General features: G+C 41.5%; 2 protein-coding genes across 4 annotated transcripts; one reads left to right on the top strand and one right to left on the bottom strand.

The window, feature by feature from the left end:
* Positions 1-1,009: 1,009 nt before the first annotated feature.
* tmem11 (transmembrane protein 11) lies at positions 1,010-4,947 on the top strand. 3 transcript variants are annotated; one of them, XM_083567445.1, is made up of 2 exons: positions 1,010-1,237; positions 3,811-4,947. In XM_083567445.1, the coding sequence occupies exon 2, from the start codon at positions 3,818-3,820 to the stop codon at positions 4,328-4,330; it is 513 nt and encodes a 170-aa protein (XP_083423571.1). In that variant the 5' UTR covers positions 1,010-1,237; positions 3,811-3,817; the 3' UTR covers positions 4,331-4,947. The 3 variants fall into 3 exon arrangements, with proteins under 3 accessions (XP_083423571.1, XP_083423570.1, XP_083423572.1); XM_083567444.1 differs by lacking the exon at positions 1,010-1,237 and adding an exon at positions 1,657-1,788; XM_083567446.1 differs by lacking the exon at positions 1,010-1,237 and adding an exon at positions 1,702-1,806.
* A 1,389-nt stretch (positions 4,948-6,336) lies between these two features.
* On the bottom strand, positions 6,337-18,849 carry dhrs7b (dehydrogenase/reductase (SDR family) member 7B). Its single transcript, XM_083567425.1, has 7 exons — positions 18,755-18,849; positions 16,879-17,036; positions 14,929-15,044; positions 14,636-14,846; positions 14,148-14,240; positions 9,199-9,351; positions 6,337-7,876 (listed from the first exon to the last, which is right to left on the bottom strand). Exons 1-7 carry the CDS (start codon positions 18,769-18,771, stop codon positions 7,671-7,673), a joined length of 954 nt encoding a protein of 317 aa, XP_083423551.1. The 5' UTR covers positions 18,772-18,849; the 3' UTR covers positions 6,337-7,670.
* Positions 18,850-18,930: the final 81 nt, after the last annotated feature.

Raw genomic sequence — 18,930 nt, 5'->3', positions numbered from 1 at the left:
GATTCTACTGTCTGAAAGACCATTCCTATGAGGTCCATCTGACCTAAACAAATTTCATGACTACGATCTTGCATCTCATCTCAAAAACGTTTGTGTTCCAGCAAATCGTGCCTCTTGGAGGTTTAGCATCCTTAATCACATCTCTTAGACATCATCTCTCAATCTGACTCAGATCATGCCTCAGAGAGATCTAGCATCTTCTTCTTCAAACTGCTTTGAACCATGTCTCTTGGAGGTTTAGCATCCATAAATCACATTCCTGAGACAGGAAACCAACTAAAATCAGCTAACTTGACTCTAAAGGGTCAAACTGTCTCATATTAAGTTTCAGGGAGATGTGGCTGTCTCTAAGATGACTCAAATCACACCTCAGAGAGGTCTAGCATTCTCAAATCGTATTGAACCATACCTTAGAAAGGTTTTGTGCTCTCAAATTATGCATTTTGGAGGTTTTGTGCTCTCAAATTACATCTCGACAACCCGAATCAGCTGACTGATGGGTCAAACTGTCTCCGATCCTTTCTCAAGCTGAATCAAGTCACACCTCAGAGAGGTCTAGGATCCTCAAATCATGCCTCGTGGAGGTTTAGCATCCTAAAATCACATCTCTAAGACATCTAGCTCGACCCAAATCAGCTGACTCTGACTCTGATGGGTCAAACATGTCTCAAACTGACTCAAATCACACCTCAGAGAGGTCTAGCATCCTCGAATCATCTCCCAAATTGCTTTAAAACCTGTCTGAGAGGTTTCTCTTCCTCAGATCATGCTTTTTGAAGGTTTAATGACCTCATATAATGTCTCACACAGGTTTAGTGTTCTTGGATGATGTCTGGCACAGGTTTAGTGTTCTCGAACCATGTCTGAGAACTTCCTCAGAGGTCTCACTGCCTTGAATAATGCCTCTGAAGGATATCTCAAAAGACATCTCTGTTTTTTGTTTTTTTATATAGATATGACGAGAGCTATCCTGACCTACTTAGCGTTTCCCCCTTGACCCGTTTGGCACGTGTCCCATGACGGGACGGTTTCTTCAGCGCTCCATGCTCAGACAGAGGCTGTATATTTCAGGCCTTTACGCAATGCGCTGTGAACAGTGAGCGGAAGGAAGGGTGCACGTGCGACCGCGCACCGAGCTCTTGCTGCGTACGTCGCGCGTGCCAGCTCGGTGAGCGTCGCGCGACTAAGCCGACTGGTCTGGACCTCAGTGCTGCAGCGTGGGAAGAACACAGTATGGGTAAGCGCGAGTTTACTGTTTGCATGCTCATCTAGATTGTCGGTGCAAAGCCTTCCTGCAGCGATTGCACAAAAAACGATATAAAAAATATATATACCGATGTTGTCCTGCAGGTGTCACCGGGAGGTACATGTATAGCTTTAGATAGAGCGTTGTCCTTGCATTTGATTGGCCGTTACCGTAAACATAAGATTTCTACCCTCGCATTGTTTAACATCAATCATTTCATTAAAGCGCTTTGCCCATTCATTCCGGACACTTCACTCCCCCTTTTCCACGCACCTGACCTCTAAATTGACATTTGAATCACGATTTTAATATCTTCCAACAATTAGAAGTAGAAGGCGCCCCGTTACAGCGGTGCGCGACGGGAACAGTAGTTTGATCCACATCATTTGCGAGTTAGAACACGCTACGAGGAGACTACTCTACCCAGAATGCATCGCCGCACCTTTTTTTTTTCTCCTCACTCTTACGTCAAAGGCAACGCGCTGGTTCTCCAAGATGGCGTCTTTGGGAAGGAGGCGCGGTGTCCCAGTCAACAGGGAGAGGTCAGTTCAGACTAAAACGTGAGCTTGAATCTGTTGTTTTAATCAAAAGGATATTCGGTTTAATGTTGATCTACGAACCTGAGCGTTCGGTTATAAGATACCGAGCTGCGAGGTGATAAAAAACGGCCACGGGAAGTGTGGAAAGCTCGTCCTCTTTCGGCTCATGTGATGTTTTTCTTGGCTTCTCTGCACAGAATTAGCTAGCTCTGAAAAACACTCAAATATTTTACCAAGGAGACACCAAAACTACAGAAATGTCCGGATGTGTTTCTGAAATAAGCTCGAATAGGCGAGACTGGTTTGGTTGAATGGGATTTGGGTTTCTGAGAAGCGCCAGTAAAGTAACTCAGGGTACTAGTTCTTACAACTGACAGCTAGTTAGTTAGTAGCTACTCTCAAACAAGTACTCCAGCAATGGCTTTTGGTTGGTTAAGAATTTTTTAAAATGGTTAAACATATATATTTTTTAATTGTTTTTTCTTCCTTTGTTGAAACTTTACATAAAAGTTAGCAGAGACTATTTTCCAAAAAAAACCCCAATAATATCACCCTCAGACTAAGTCGATGATGTTATACCACAAGTTAATATTTTAATAACTGATAAAATGCTTTATCAATTTTAGAAACAAGGGCCTAAAGTAAATGTTGCATTATACTTGTATTGAATTAAAAGTTGCTATGGCTTCCCTCGTTTATGACGTCATAGTACTACAATGTAAATAAATAGAAAGCAATGCCATTTTGTGTTTAATGATTTCTTGCTCAATGAATCCAATTTATAGTACAGAAGTGTAGTTTCCAGCCTAATACAGGCATTTCTTTGTATTTTTTGTGCTCTCTATTGAAAGCTGTGAAGCTGAAAAGGAAGGTTTTTTTTTTCTTCAGCTTAAATAAGAAGGCAAAAACTGTTTTCAGTTTTACTTTAGAAATGAAAATCTGTGTAAATGTCTCCACACTTCAATATAAAGTCAATTGAAAGGTCACCATGGACCGGCTGTGGCCCGCAGGCCCTACTTCGGGTATCTCTTATGCAGAACAACAAGAATGCACTTGAAATAGCAATAATACCCCCAAAAAATAAAAAGATGAATATAAATATGAATAATTCCAGATTTATAACAGTGTACACGTCTAAAATGTATCTGTAATAAATGGACATTTGGTGATGGGTTTTCTCTTGAGTCTGGTTCCTCTCAAGGTTTCTTCCTTATGCATCTCAGACCACAGTCTTTTCCACACTCACCACTCGCTCATCAGGGACAAACTTACACTTATAGAGAACATCTTATTCTTTTTTATCAGCACATTATCTGTGTAAAGCTGCTTTGAGACTTGTTAAAAGCACTATACAAATAAAAAAGCACCGAATTGAATTTAAAGCGTTGAAATGAAATATGCTCTTTTTCCAGAGCGGAAAAAGTTTTCAGGACAGTGTTTAATGCCGCCAGTCAAACATTTGTTCAGACATCCTCATGTTAACTGCATTAAGGGTGTTGGAGACGTCAGGAAAATCGTGTAGCACTTTCAATTTCAGCACAAATGTGTGACCAGAAAATGCTGCTCCTGTTTTGCCTGGGGCTTTTTTCCCATTACAGGTTTAAAGCACTACCCTGAAAAAAAAGTTAATGTGTAATTGTATTGTTTTTGTTGTAAAAAAAAAAAAAAAAAAAAAAAAAAAAAAGGCTCGTTATATCGTTGCAGTGTTTCAGGCATTTCTTCTTATTTATTGATTTTTTTTTTTTATTATTAATTATTTATTAATCCTTCATAAATCTTGTTTCCAGCGTCAAGAGTTTTTATTTTAATGCTACACGATCGAGTTAAAAACATTAAAATGACAGCTGAAAATAGGAATTCTGGAAAGCGTCGAAACAAAATCGTTCGCGATCATAAACGCTGAATGTGTCTAGAGCAAAAAAAATAGGAAAATTCATAATGATTTTAGAAATGTCGCTTGGTTTTGATTAGTAGTGGACTATGATTTCTGTATTAATGATCCGGTCCTGTTTCCTCCGTCTTTAGGGGAGTGATGGCGGCGGCGGGCGAGTGTTACATCGTGCACGAGATCTACAACGGTGAGAACGCGCAGGAGCAGTTTGAGTATGAGCTGGAGCAGGCGCTCGAGGCCCAGTATCCCTACATCGTCATCGAGCCGACGCGCATCGGGGACGAGACGGCGCGCTGGGTGGCTGTGGGCAACTGCCTGCACAAGACGGCCGTACTAGCAGGCGCCGCGTGCCTCTTTACGCCGCTGGCACTCCCTCCCGATTATTCCCGCTACGTAGCTCTCCCCGCCGGCGCCCTCAGCCTGGCCTGCGCCGCACTCTACGGCATCTCGTGGCAGTTCGACCCGTGCTGCAAGTACCAGGTGGAGTACGACAGCGGAAAGCTCGCGCGCCTGCCGCTGCACACGCTCACCTCGTCCACGCCCGTGGTGCTGGTGCGCCACGACGACGTGCACAGAAAGAGACTGCACAACACAATAGCACTCGCCGCCCTGGCCTACTGCGCCAAGAAGATCTACGAACTGTACGCCGTATGAACGTGTACACGCGCACGAAAATACCCACACACACGTACTGATACGTCGTCTCGCACACACACACACACACACACACACACACACACACACACTCATGCTGAAAGGGAGGTGAGAAGCACTACAGAATACAAACAGCAGACACAAACACACGACTGAAAGCCAACAGGCAGATGGAGGCAGGGACGGAGAGCTCGATCACCCAGAACGGGAAGAACCTGGCAGCGTTCTCTTCACTCTTTTCCCGTCTGTGCGCTTCAACGGACAAACGGGAGGAGAAACGGACGAGAAGACGGTGAAGGGGGTGTGGGTGTGAGAAGGGGGCGGGGGGTTGTTTATTGGAGAAGTAAGATTCTTCCCCTGTTTTTTCTGCACTGTCAAGTGACAGCACTGCACTTGACCAAACACCCCCCCCCCTTTTTTTCTCTCGGTATCCCTCGCTGAGCTCCTGCACCTGCGCAGCGACTGTCAGATCATGACCACGTGGTGGACAGGTGAACACACAGACATGTTTTAAGTATTACTTTGAAGCCCTGTCTCTCCCCCTCCCCCTGTGTAGTTTTACTGTACCCTGCCTTGGTGCATCACCTTTTCATTAAACAGTAGGAGATTTAACCTGACTGTCATCTTCACCGACCTTTTATTTGACCTATAGTTTAAGTGCGTTTGGAAAGTTGAGATGAAACTTTTGTTTTGATCAAATTCTAACGTGGAAACACGGCACGTCGCATCGTTGACCCGATAAAAAGAAATGCAACTCACCCCGAAGCTGGAATGATGCTATAAAAGTCGATTTGCTGACGTTTCATAGCATAACAGATAAACCTCTGCCTCAGATTTTGCCATTCCAACCTGATGCATCTTGTTTAGTTGTTCAAAGTGCTCTGGTTACTTAAGCAAGTATATGGAGCTCCTGTTTACTCAGAGGGAAAACAGGATTGATTCACCTTGAGAATCAGCATTCAGTCATGATTCGAAAAGTTCTGAATTAACATTCTCAAATTTTTTCTTCTTTATATGCAAATTGAGTGAAAGACAGGAGGTGGAGCTGGAGGTAGCAGGGCTGAAGATGTTGAGGTTTTCGTTGAAAGTGATGAGGATGGACAGGATTAGAAATGAGTTTATTAGAGGGACAGCGCATGTAGGACGTTTTGGAGACGAGATGAGGGAGGTGAGATTGAGATGGTTTGGACATGTGCAGAGGAGGGACATGGGGTATATCGGTAGGAGAATGCTGAGGATGGAGCCACCAGGAAGGAGGAAAAGAGGAAGACCAAGGAGGAGGTTTATGGATGTGGTGAGGGAAGACATGCAGGTAGTTGGGTTGAAAGAGGCAGATATAGAGGACAGGGGGGTATGGAGACAGATAATTTGCTGTGGAGACCCCTAATGGGAGCATCCGAAAAAAGATATGCAAATACAGTACTTTTTTTTTTTTTTTTTTACAGCTTTTCGAACAGCCCATTCCATATTTAGTTCCCATTTGATGATGTTATATCCTCCACACTTATGTGAAGATGTTCTACTAGAGTTTGCCGTGCGCTTGTGGAGATTTATGCTCTTTCACCCACAAAGGCATTAGTAAAGTCATGTACTGATGTAGAGTGAGGAGGCCTGGGTGCAGTTTCAATTCATCCAAATGGTGTTCAATAGGGTTGAGGGCAGAGCTCTATAGGAGGCCACTCAAGATCTTCCTCTCCAACCCATGTAAAGCATAGAGGACGACCACTTATGGCTGGAATGCAGGTGCTCCAGTATTTTTTATTTGTGTAAATGTCGACAAGTAGACATTGGAGGTGCAGAAAAATAACTTTTTCAAGATTACCTGTGAGGAGCTTTCAGGATTTTTCAAACCCCATGTTGCTACTGAAGACTAAAAACAATGCATGTTTGGGACAATGTATTTTTGCATTAATACGTGCATGGAATTTTCAATCACCATATTTTTAGTGATGCTCGAATTCTTTTTCCAGTGTGTGCATTTTTATTAACATCAATTGCCCATGAAATACACAGGACAAGTCAAGTTTATTTCTATAGCACTTTTCACAACAGACATTGTCCCAAAGCAGCTTTACAGACATTAACAGTTAAAGTAAACGATGTGTATCTCTCCCTGATGAGCAGCCATGGTGACTGTGGCAAGGAAAAACTTCATTTAGATGTTATGAGGAAGAAACCTTGAGAGGAACCAGACTCAAAAGTGGAACCCATCCTCATTTGGGTGACATCAAGAGTGTGATTTATAAATCATTAAACAATACAGAACACTGGAGAGTGAGAACTAAGATGAGCACTGAAGTGTAAGATTATAAGTGATGTTCTTTCTACAGTCTTTTGTGGTTTTAAAACTAAGAGCTACTGAGCAACTCATAAAACAGCTCAACATTTGCGATCATCAAAGAGGACATTCCTCATTTAACTTTAATGAATCCCAGATAACTGAATGTCTCACATTAGGACGAAGCAGTAATATGGCAGTGATTTGTGAGTGATTTTAGCTCAGGTTTATACCAACATTCTAATATCAATAGCACAGTAACATTGTGAGATTTTAAGCAGAAGCACGACATCTGCATGTGTCCAGCTAATCATGAACAAGTACAAGGGTCCATGTTTTCTATATTCCGCACGTTTTAAGTGCTCAGCGAATAATTTACATAATCTCAGGAGATCTCGAGGCATGCAAAAGTAAATGAACACCTAATTTTACACAACAACATAAATCGAGTGACAGGAAAGAATTGAACGAAGAGCAAAAGATGAGTTCTGTAAAGCATTGCCTCAGAGATCTTAATAAACCTCGAGTTCATTTAAGAGCTTTATTACAGTACGGCAAACATTTACATTTGATAAATGACTATATATAAAACACTTTATAGTGCAGATGGTAGCATTAACAAATAACAGCTCCAGGGTTTGTGGTCCAAACCCCTGAGCTTGTGTTACTCCTTATCTTCACATGGATTTCCATCAGGTTCTCCTTTTTAGCTCTCAAGAGCACAGAGGTATTAGGAAGTTCCCACAGTGCGCCTTTAGGTGTGAAGGACTGGGTGAATGTGTGGAAAAGGTGTCCTAATGTGGACTTGAGTTCCATCCACTGTACATTTTTACCTCACTTTCAGTGAACCCATTAAATGTGAATAAAATAATGTTAATGGAGGAGCTTGTAAGCTCCGCTTCAGCTGTAGCTGAGGCTCAATCTGGGCCCGAAAACCGCAAACTGAAGCCTGAAATGGAGAAATATATTTTTTAAATTCTTGATTAATTATTATACTATTAAAAACACTTGCACTAGCAAAAGACCAAGACCAATTTCTGTCGAAGAAACTCCGGCTGCTGCTTATTGTTCCTTTATTCCCTTCTCTTTCTCGGCTCGGGAGGCCATCACTCGGAAGAAGGCAGCAGGCCAGAGAGTGCGGAGGTAGACGGCGAGAGCGGGAAGTGGCCCGACTAATAAAACGTCTTTCTGTCTATAAGTGACCGCCTTCAGGACAGAATGGGCCATGTCTCCAGGGTCCCGTCCTGCCGCAGTGGTCTTATCCATCACTGGGGAAAACGCAAAATCGACAATAAAAAAAAGTTTTGCACGGTGCTGTAAATGTTTCAGGCACTGCATCAAGCACTATTTTAAGGCACGGTAGTGAAATATGTAACTTTTGGAAGGAAAAAAAAATAAAATAAAAAATCAGCAGCTGAAACTAAAAGGGCTGAAGAGTGCCGGGGATTTAGCGCGAGTGCTCGAGTGATCAGTCGGATTTTGCTCGCGAGACAAGAATAGATACATGAAGCAGGTAACATTAAGTTACCTTTCGTTAAGAACATAAAGGAACGAGCTGGTGTAAGTAAAAGATTAAACAAGTTGGTATGATCCAAATAATCAATACCTGCCACCACAATAAGCCAAATAGTAAAATAGTAGCTGCTAAATGACAAAATGGTTGCGTTCCTTACATTCACTATATGGACAAAAGTATTGGGACACCTGACCTTTCCTGCCATATGGGACTCTTCTCCAAACTGTCCTCTACATCTGCCTCTTTCAAACCAACTACCTGCATGTCTTCCCTCACCACATCCATAAACCTCCTCCTTGGTCTTCCTCTTTTCCTCCTACCTGGCAGCTCCATCCTCAGCATTCTTCTACTGATATACCCCATGTCCCTCCTCTGCACATGTCCAAACCATCTCAATCTCGCCTTCCTCACCGTGTCCCCAAAAACGTCCTACATGCGCTGTCCCTCTAATAAACTCATTTCTAATCCTGTCCATCGTTGTCACTCCCAACGAAAACCTCAACATCTTCAGCTCTGCTACCTCCAGCTCCACCTCCTGTCTTTTACTCAATGCCACTGTCTCTAAACCATACAACATCACAGGTCTCACCACAGTCCTATAAACTTTCCTTTTCACTCTTCTATCACAAATCACTCTTCTCCACCCACTCCACCCTGTCTGCACTCTTTTCTTCACTTCTCTAACACACTCTCAATTACGTTCACCTACATCAGCACCTAATGAATACAAATGTCCACATGCACACTCCAAAATCTATCTTTATAGAAGAGTGGAGGGAATTATTCGAGCGAATTGGGTCTAAATGTGAAACGGGATGCTAATGAACGGGACACTTATGCATACCAGGTGTCCGAAAACCTTTGGCAATATAGTGTATTGCACACACACACACACACACACACACACACACACACACACACGGTGTGGATCATTTCTTAAGACTGCAGATTAAAAGCCCTTCACCATGCGGAGCATCCTTAGTGTCGAGCACTACTTCTTGAAGTATAGGATTTAGTTTTAATAAAGAGTCTGGCTCGGTCGTATCCTGCGAAGATAAACACACACACACTTACCACCATATCTGGATCCATCTCCAGTAACAGCGTTAAGTGACAGGTTAGTTTTAATGTATCCAGGGCTGATGACGGACACATGTAGGCCAAATCTTTTCACCTCGGCACGTAGGCAGTCGAAGTACGCCTGTGTCGCATGCTTGGAGGCTGCGTCTGGAACGACAGATGTTTGGGTGTGTTATTTCAAGTCCTGAAATTACAAATGAACATATTAGAAAAAAATAATAATTATTAATAAATAAAGACATAAATTCCGCAACGTTGCTTTCATGATGCACAGAATGTGGTGAGAAAAGATGTGGCACAGCATAAAAGTTAGCGATGGGTTGCATCGATCGGGTACAAGTCGGTATTTATATCGCAATGCATCAATTTAGACTATATAGCTAAAGTTTTGAGGACACCTAGTCATAATTATGGTATACAGTGAGGAAAATAAGTATTTGAACACCCTGCTATTTTGCAAGTTCTCCCACTTAGAAATCATGAAGGGGTCTGAAATTGTCATCGTAGGTGCATGTCCACTGTGAGAGACATAATCTAAAAAAAAAAAAATCCAGAAATCACAATGTATGATTTTTAAACTATTTATTTGTATGATACAGCTGCAAATAAGTATTTGAACACCTGTCTATCAGCTAGAATTCTGACCCTCAAAGACCTGTTAGTCTGCCTTTAAAATGTCCACCTCCACTACATTTATTATCCTAAATTAGATGCACCTGTTTGAGGTCGTTAGCTGCATAAAGACACCTGTCCACCCCATACAATCAGTAAGAATCCAACTACTAACATGGCCAAGACCAAAGAGCTGTCCAAAGACACTAGAGACAAAATTGTACACCTCCACAAGGCTGGAAAGGGCTACGGGGAAATTGCCAAGCAGCTTGGTGAAAAAAGGTCCACTTTTGGAGCAATCATTAGAAAATGGAAGAAGCTAAACATGACTGTCAATCTCCCTCGGACTGGGGCTCCATGCAAGATCTCACCTCGTGGGGTCTCAATGATCCTAAGGAAGGTGAGAAATCAGCCCAGAACTACACGGGAGGAGCTGGTCAATGACCTGAAAAGAGCTGGGACCACCGTTTCCAAGGTTACTGTTGGTAATACACTAAGACGTCATGGTTTGAAATCATGCATGGCACGGAAGGTTCCCCTGCTTAAACCAGCACATGTCCAGGCACGTCTTAAGTTTGCCAATGACCATTTGGATGATCCAGAGGAGTTATGGGAGAAAGTCATGTGGTCAGATGAGACCAAAATAGAACTTTTGGGTCATAATTCCACTAAACGTGTTTGGAGGAAGAAGAATGATGAGTACCTTTCCAAGAACACCATCCCTACTGTGAAGCATGGGGGTGGTAGCATCATCTTTGGGGGTGTTTTTCTGCACATGGGACAGGGCGACTGCACTGTATTAAGGAGAGGATGACCGGGGCCATGTATTGCGAGATTTTGGGGAACAACCTCCTTCCCTCAGTTAGAGCATTGAAGATGGGTCGAGGCTGGGTCTTCCAACATGACAATGACCCGAAGCACACAGCCAGGATAACCAAGGAGTGGCTCTGTAAGAAGCATATCAAGGTTCTGGCGTGGCCTAGCCAGTCTCCAGACCTAAACTCAATAGAGAATCTTTGGAGGGAGCTCAAACTCCGTGTTTCTCAGCGACAGGCGAGAAACCTGACTGATCTAGAGAAGATCTGTGTGGTGGAGTGGGCCAAAATCCCTCCTGCAGTGTGTGCAAACCTGGTGAAAAACTACAGGAAACGTTTGACCTCTGTAATTGCAAACAAAGGCTACTGTACCAAATATTAACATTGACTTTCTCAGGTGTTCAAATACTTATTTGCAGCTGTATCATACAAATAAATAGTTAATAAATCATATATTGTGATTTCTGGATTTTTTTTTTTAGATTATGTCTCTCACAGTGGACATGCACCTACGATGACAATTTCAGACCCCTCCATGATTTCTAAGTGGGAGAATTTGCAAAATAGCAGGGTGTTCAAATACTTATTTATTTTCCTCACTGTAGATATATATATATATATATATATACAGTGGGTACGGAAAGTATTCAGACCCCCTTAAATTTTTCACTCTTTGTTATATTGCAGCCATTTGCTAAAATCATTTAAGTTCATTTATTTTCCTCATGAATGTACACACAGCACCCCATACTGACAAAAAAACACAGAATTGTTGACCTTTTTGCAGATTTATTAAAAAAGAAAAACTGAAATATCACATGGTCCTAAGTATTCAGACCCTTTGCTGTGACACTCATATATTTAACTCAGGTGCTCTCCATTTCTTCTGATCATCCTTGAGATGGTTCTACACCTTCATTTGAGTCCAGAAATTTTTGATTATACTGATTGGACTTGATTAGGAAAGCCACACACCTGTTTATATTAGACCTTACAGATCACAATGCATGTCAGAGCAAATGAGAATCATTAAGGTCAAAGGAATTGCCTGAAGAGCTCAGAGACAGAATTGTGGCAAGGCACAGATCTAGCCAAGGTTCCAAAAAATTTTTTGCTGCACTTAAGGTTCCTAAGAGCACAGTGGCCTCCATAATCCTCAAATGGAAGACGTTTGGGACGACCAGAACCATTCCTATAGCTGGCCGACCGGCCAAACTGAGCTATCGGGGGAGAAGAGCCTTGGTGAGAGAGGTAAAGAAGAACCCAAAGATCACTGTGGCTGACCTCCAGAGATGCAGTCGGGAGATGGGAGAAAGTTGTAGAAAGTCAACCATCACTGCAGCCCTTCACCAGTGGGGCTTTATAGCAGAGTGGCCCGACGGAAGCCTCTCCTCAGTGCAGGACACATGAAAACCCGCATGGAGTTCTCCAAGATGGTGAGAAATAAGATTCTCTGGTCTGATGAGACCAAGATAGAACTTTTTGGCCTTAATTCTAAGCGGTATGTGTGGAGAAAACCAGGCACTGCTCATCACCTGTCCAGTACAGTCTCAACAATGAAGCATGGTGGTGGCAGCATCATGCTGTGGGGGTGTTTTTCAGCTGCAGGGACAGGACGACTGGTTGCAATCAAGGGAAAGATGAATGCGGCCAAGCACAGGGATATCCTGGACGAAAACCTTCTCCAGAGTGCTTTGGACCTCAGACTGGGCTGAAGGTTTACCTTCCAACAAGACAATGACCCTAAGCACACAGCTAAAATAACGATGGAGTGGCTTCACAACAACTCTGTGACTGTTCTTGAATGGCCCAGCCAGAGCAATGACTTAAACCCAATTGAGCATCTCTGGAGAGACCTAAAAATAGCTGTCCACCAACGTTTACCATCCAACCTGACAGAACTGGAGAGGATCTGCAAGGAGGAATGGCAGAGGATCCCTGAATCCAGGTGTGAAAAACTTGTTGCATCCTTCCCAAAAAGACTCATGGCTGTATTAGATCAAAAGGGGGCTTCTACTAAATACTGAGCAAAGGGTCTGAATACTTAGGACCATGTGATATTTCAGTTTTTCTTTTTTAATAAATCTGCAACAGTGTCAACAATTCTGTGTTTTTCTGTCAATATAGGGTGCTATGTGTACATTCATGAGGAAAAGAAATGAACTTAAATGATTTTAGCAAATGGCTGCAAAATAAAAAAGAGTGAAAAATTTAAGGGGGTCTGAATACTTTCCGTACCCACTGTATATCTCCATCCCATTCCACATTCAGTCCTAATTTGCTCTAATAATTCCCTCCACTCTTCTGGGAAGATGCTCCATTTTTGGAGTGTGCTTATGGATATTGGTGTTTATCAGCCACAAGGGTGTTAGTAAAACCAGGTACTGATGTAGGTGAGGTGAGGAGGCCTGGGGTGCAGTCAGCGTTCACATTTATCCCAAAGGTGTTCAGTACAGATGAGATCAGAGCTTTATAGCAGGTCACTCAAGATCTTCCTCTCCAAAGCATATAAACCAGATCTTCTAGGAGCTCACTTTGTGCACAGAGGCATTGCCATGCTGGAACAGGTTCCATGTTCAAGTGAATGAATAGTAGCTGCTAAATGACTTGCGTTACTTACATTCACTATATGGACTAAAGTATTGGGACACCTGACCTTTCCTTCCATATGTGACTCTTCTCCAAACTGTTACCACAAACCTGGAGGCACACAATCGAACAGGACATCTTTTTGACTTGAACTTGGAAACCCAAACCTGTTCGAGCATCTCAATGCCCCTGTGTACAAAGCGAGCTCCATGAAGACATGGTTTGGAGAGGATGATCTTGAATGGCCTGCTGTAGAGCTGTGATCTCAACTCTACTGAACACCTTTGGGATAAAGTGGAACCCCAGGCCTCCTTATCTCACCTACATCAGCACCTTCTTCTTCTTTCGGCTTTTCCCATTAGGGGTCTTCACAGTGGATCATCTGTCTCCATACCCCCCTGTCCTCTACATCTGCCTCTTTCAACCCAACTACCTGCATGTCTTTCTTCACCACATCCATAAACCTCCTCCTTGGTCTTCCTCCTTTCCTCCTTCCTGGTGGTTCCATCCTCAGCATTCTCCTACCGAAATATACCCCATGTCCCTCCCATGAACATGTCCAAACCATCCCAATTTAACCTCCCTCACCTTGTCTCCAAAACTTCCTACATGTGCTTCCATTCTCGTCACTCCCAATGAAAATCTCAACATCGTCTGCGCAGCGTATTTAACAAATAAAAATAAGAAAGAATTTGCACTGCCATTCCAATACTTTTGAAGGGAACTGCATATGGACAGCTGGAGCACTGGATGGTTGTTGAAATTGAATTGCACATTTTTCATGCAACAGTGGAAGGCGGTGAAGATGGACTAATTTGCCCTCTGACACCACTATGCTAAGTACATGCTCTGTTATAGAAAATGCACTCGAATTCATATTCGAAAAAAGGTCGAATCGGGACTAAGACAGGGTCTGTGCATACTCACAAGCAGATCTGTAAGGGATGGCGATCTTCCCCTGCACGCTGCTGATGACGACTATATGTCCAGAACCTCGTTCCACCATAGAGGGAAGAATGGCTGGGGGGGAAAAAGAAGGGATAATAAGATAAACAGTGAGGTGTACAATATTTTGGGTGTTTCAATGTGTCAATATGATTAGATAGCCCTTCTTGAGCTATGAGACCCAAATCTGTTTTAGCATGACAGATATGATTTAAATGGGTTGGAGTAGAAGATCTCCTGCTATAAAGCTCTGACATTAACCCTATTAAACACCTTTGGGAGAAACTGGAACACCACCTTAGCTAAATAAATACAAATCTCCATAAACACACTCTAAAATGGGAAAGCTCATGGTCAGGTGTCCACAAACCTTTGGCCATATAGTGTGTACACACACACACACACACACACACACACACACACACACACACACACACACACACACACATCTGTACTAGAGCTGGGGTCACCTTGAGTTAAAGCAACAGGCCCGAAGTAGTTTGTGTCCATGACGTTCTTCTGCACGGCGACGTCTGTGTCCAGGATGGAACCGCGGTAGCTAATGCCTGCGTTGTTGACCAGGACGTCCACATGACCGTGACATTTCAGAATCTCCGCTGCTGCCCTGGCGACCGTCTCGATGTCAGAGAGGTCGAAGGTCACTGTGCAGAGGGTATAGGTCTGACCAGATAGACAAAGATACATGCAATTATTCTACAGAAGGTGATATGAGTTAAAAAAAAATGTGCGGCTGACTGTTTACCTTTATCTTGCCACCTGTTTTGACCCTTAACTCCTCGACGACCTCCTGGAGTCTCTTCTGGTCGCGTCCACACAGGATAAGTCGTGCTCCCGCCGCGTGAAACACTCGAGCACATTCTGAGGAAGACCTACGCATGTATTACGCCTCCAAAACATGGTGGAAAAAACACTCTGCTACTGATTAGCGTTATAGTGTACAACGTGAAACCAATAATTAGCAAAGAAATATTTTGCAAATCATATTCAGTCCTATAAAGGCAGGTACAGAATTATTAGCACCCATAATATAATATACAGTTCGGAGAGACCCGAGTAGAAATATTTGTTCCAATCTTTAATCCAGAGTATGTTAATATCGCTAATTCGGCACTTGTGGACTTCCTTCTTCAATCAGCCGTTGCGAAACAGGGATATTTACAATGCCAAATCATTCCTGTGTTTCATCGGAAACACCATCTAACCAATCATTTATCTTTCATTTATCTGTTTTGGGAGGAATATTCAATAGTGGTTTCAATCATTTAGATAAACATTTTATGTGATTTATTGTTTGATTTGCATTTGAAATGAAAGCGTTCAATAGGCCTCATTCGTCAATCTATCTGTAAACTTGTGTATGAATGTAGTCGTAATCTAAACAAACACTTTCGTTGGGTTTCCAAACGTTTTTTTGAAACACAGATTGTCTTCATATTCACAAGTTAATGTTGAAAAAATGCCAGTCACACATAAACTGATGCATCTCCAGAAAAGGCATATTTCTGAGACAGGAAAGTGCAAAATGACTACTAAATAATCAAAACAAAAAGAAAAGGAAAAATATGTAACTTTTAACACCACATTATTGCTCAGGAAATTAGCAAGATTAAACATATATCTTCCCCCTTTTCTGTTTTTATTAATGTTTATACATTGTGGGTAAACATATAGACAGATTTTAGACAAAATGTAGAGTCAATAATGATGAGCATCAAACTGTTGATGAATCTTGATATTGCATTCAATATCAAACATTTTAATCATTACCATGATTTTATCTTTATGTGGAAAAAGATTATAGAAGTGAATTTCTGTTTCCAGCTCTCACCAAAAAAGTTCACCAAAAGGTGGAACGGAAGCATCCAGGAGTACATTTGTTTCATTCTTGCTCATTTTCTGACAAATTATTTGTTAATACGACTATTAAAAGCTTCATATTTTGCCTACTGGCCTACAAAAGGGCCAGAACGTGGACATGGAAAAAACCCAATAGTTTCCACTGATGCTGTGCTGGAAAAGCAGGAGGTTTTACTCAGAGACTCTATGAGACATGAGGTTGAGTTTAAAGTCAACCAGAGGAAAAATTGATGATAAAACTTTTTTTTTTTTTTTTTTTTTTTAAATCAATTTAACATATGGATACAGTTTTCCAATTTTGACTGAAACCCTTCAGTGACCCATGACACGGACGTGTATTAACCACATATTTTCTCTAGGATTCTTGCTTTGGGCTGATGGAGGCATGGCTCTGATGTATTCCTGACTGTCACACAGCACACCAGGAAACATTTAAAAACCAAGACTTCATATTTAAATACTTGTACGATCGATTTTTGTACGATCGATTTATGAATAAATTTTTACTTTTACACGTCAGTGTGTATAATGTTAATTTTAAACAGTCGTTTTAAACTGGTTTGCTGATATATGATAGAAATTAATTAATAATATGGTATGAATAATATGAATATAAATAAACAGTAAAGGGGATTAGATACAATGAGTACAATAGTCATGGATATACAGTATTTCTGAGAAGGTTTTTTATATATATATATATATATATATATATATATATATATATATATATATATATATATATATATATATATATATATATAAAATAAATCGATATGATCAATATTATAAATAATAAATAATATTACACAAATATTTGTTTTGTTTTTTTTACCTTTGCCTAGGCCTGAACTGGCCCCAGTGATCACCACCACTTTATCCTGGAGATCCTGCTTGCATCTCGCTTTGCGGAACATCCGCAGTAACAACAGCAGTCCGACTGCACCTATGGCCAGCGGCACCACACCGACACCCGCGAAACGCTCCATTCTCCTAAAAGCACAACACACACGGATATGAACAACATCCATTTCAACAGAAATCATGCGTCTACCAGGGATTCTTAAGCTCCAGCGCTGAGGATCACAACCTGCCCATTTTTATCTATTTTATTTCTACACTTTACATTCACAGCATTTGGCAGACGGCTTTTTCCAAAGCGACATTTATCTCTGAGCATTTGAGGGATTGAGGAACTTGCTCAAGGGCCCTGCAGTGGCAGCTTGCTGGTGCTGGAGTTTGAACTCACAATCACAAGTCCAAAGTCTTAACTACCGAGTCAGAACATCCAAGTTTAATAATAAAACTGATGCGTTTGGATCAAATGTATTAGAACAGTAATAGGAGCTCTTGATAAAGACTACATGCAGCAGTGATCCTCCAGTAGTGAAGATCCTGCATATTCTGATGATATGTTTCAATTTTTAATCTTCAGACTGCAAGGCTTCTCTGATTTACAGACTTTTGCCTAAATGTACTCTGACATTTTTATATCACTGCTTTCATCCACACACTCGTACACCAACATGAAATCTGACAACAGCAAAACAGGAATAGTTTTAATCCAGTTACATCTACACAGAGATACTTGATATCTATTAGCCTTACTATATAATGGCCTCTCGGATTGGACGGGTGACATTTACTGAGAGAGAGAGAGAGAGAGAGAGAGAGAGAGAGAGAGAGAGAGAGAGAGAGAGAGAGAGAGAAAAAGAGAGAGAGAGAGAGAGAGAGAGAGAGAGAGACTTCATTTATCCCAGAGGAAAATGTTTGAGATTCCTGCCTAATATCAGTTTAGCTTTCTAAGTCCAGGCCCTGAAACCAGTTCCTCCTCCTCTGTAACATAGTATTAGCAATAAAACACATGTTGGTGGCTGTATGAAGCAGGAAAAAGGATACAATACACAACTGGCCAGATGTTTCCTTCACACAATTCCATTCAGTTGGTCAGTTATTAAAAAAAGAACCATTTGCAGTTTAATTTTGGTACAAAATTACAAAATTGCCACTGTTGCTTTTGTGCATTAGATACATACGTGTATTTATTTTTAGTCATTTATTATATATTTTTTAAAAACCACCCGCACACACGAGTATTTTCTCCTTCTCCAGCATTACACACATTCTGTTCTGTATTTATTTACCATAAAATTAATCTGTTAAGATCACATCAATGCAGTCTTTTGGATTGTCCACCTCATCATTGATATGATCATGCACTTTCATTCTCTCTTTTGATTAATATTATAACGTATATAACTGGTGCACCTTAGGTACATTTACTTAAGTTCCCACATGTATATATCATCATCATCATCATCATCATCATCATCATGTACATAGAAACCGCATATTATCTTGCAATGTTTTCCCTCGTTAATAAACCTTAATGTGCAGTTCTCAGATTATCACCTGACTGCACTACTCTATTATAGGTTTTTTTTATATTCTTTATTATTTTTTTTACATCTAGTTGGTTGTACTTTGTTGTAGTCATGTAAACTACCTGCCTGCTCACTTACTTACCAACCGTCCACAGTAAACAAGCTAACTCATTCAGCTAGCCATGTCTCGCGCACTTGCTGTCACTAAAACTAAAATCTGATGTAGTGATTTTATAGTATTTAAAAAATAAAAACTAATCGGAGATTTCGCTAAAAGCACTGAAAACGCAAGAACATTAAAATATTAGTTATGTTTGCGTTACTGACCTCAAGGCAGGACCCATGTGAGCAATACGGAAGTAGCGAGAGGGCGTGGTATCGACTAGCCAATAGGAACAAAAGTAGGGCGGAGCATTTAAGAAGCAAACTCGAAGCCACGCTTATTGCTGCGCATGCGCAATACGAGAATTTAAGGCTTATCTGTAGATGGCAAAGTTCACTCA

The sequence above is a fragment of the Silurus aristotelis genome (genome assembly GCF_946808225.1).
Source record: "Silurus aristotelis genome assembly, chromosome: 17".
Taxonomy (NCBI): Eukaryota; Metazoa; Chordata; class Actinopteri; order Siluriformes; family Siluridae; genus Silurus; species Silurus aristotelis.
This window is presented reverse-complemented; position numbering and strand designations above follow the sequence as displayed.

Excerpts from the sequence above, each read along its gene's own strand:
- tmem11 (XM_083567446.1), top strand. The coding sequence starts at position 1,742 with ATGGCGTCTTTGGGAAGGAGGCGCGGTGTCCCAGTCAACAGGGAGAGG. Across the intron at positions 1,807-3,810 it reads AGGTCAGTTCAGACTAAAAC|GGGAGTGATGGCGGCGGCGG; the intron begins GTGAGCTTGAAT and ends CTCCGTCTTTAG.
- dhrs7b (XM_083567425.1), bottom strand. Across the intron at positions 14,241-14,635 it reads GCCTGTTGCTTTAACTCAAG|CCATTCTTCCCTCTATGGTG; the intron begins GTGACCCCAGCT and ends TTTCCCCCCCAG. Across the intron at positions 7,877-9,198 it reads AGATGGATCCAGATATGGTG|TGATGGATAAGACCACTGCG; the intron begins GTAAGTGTGTGT and ends CGTTTTCCCCAG.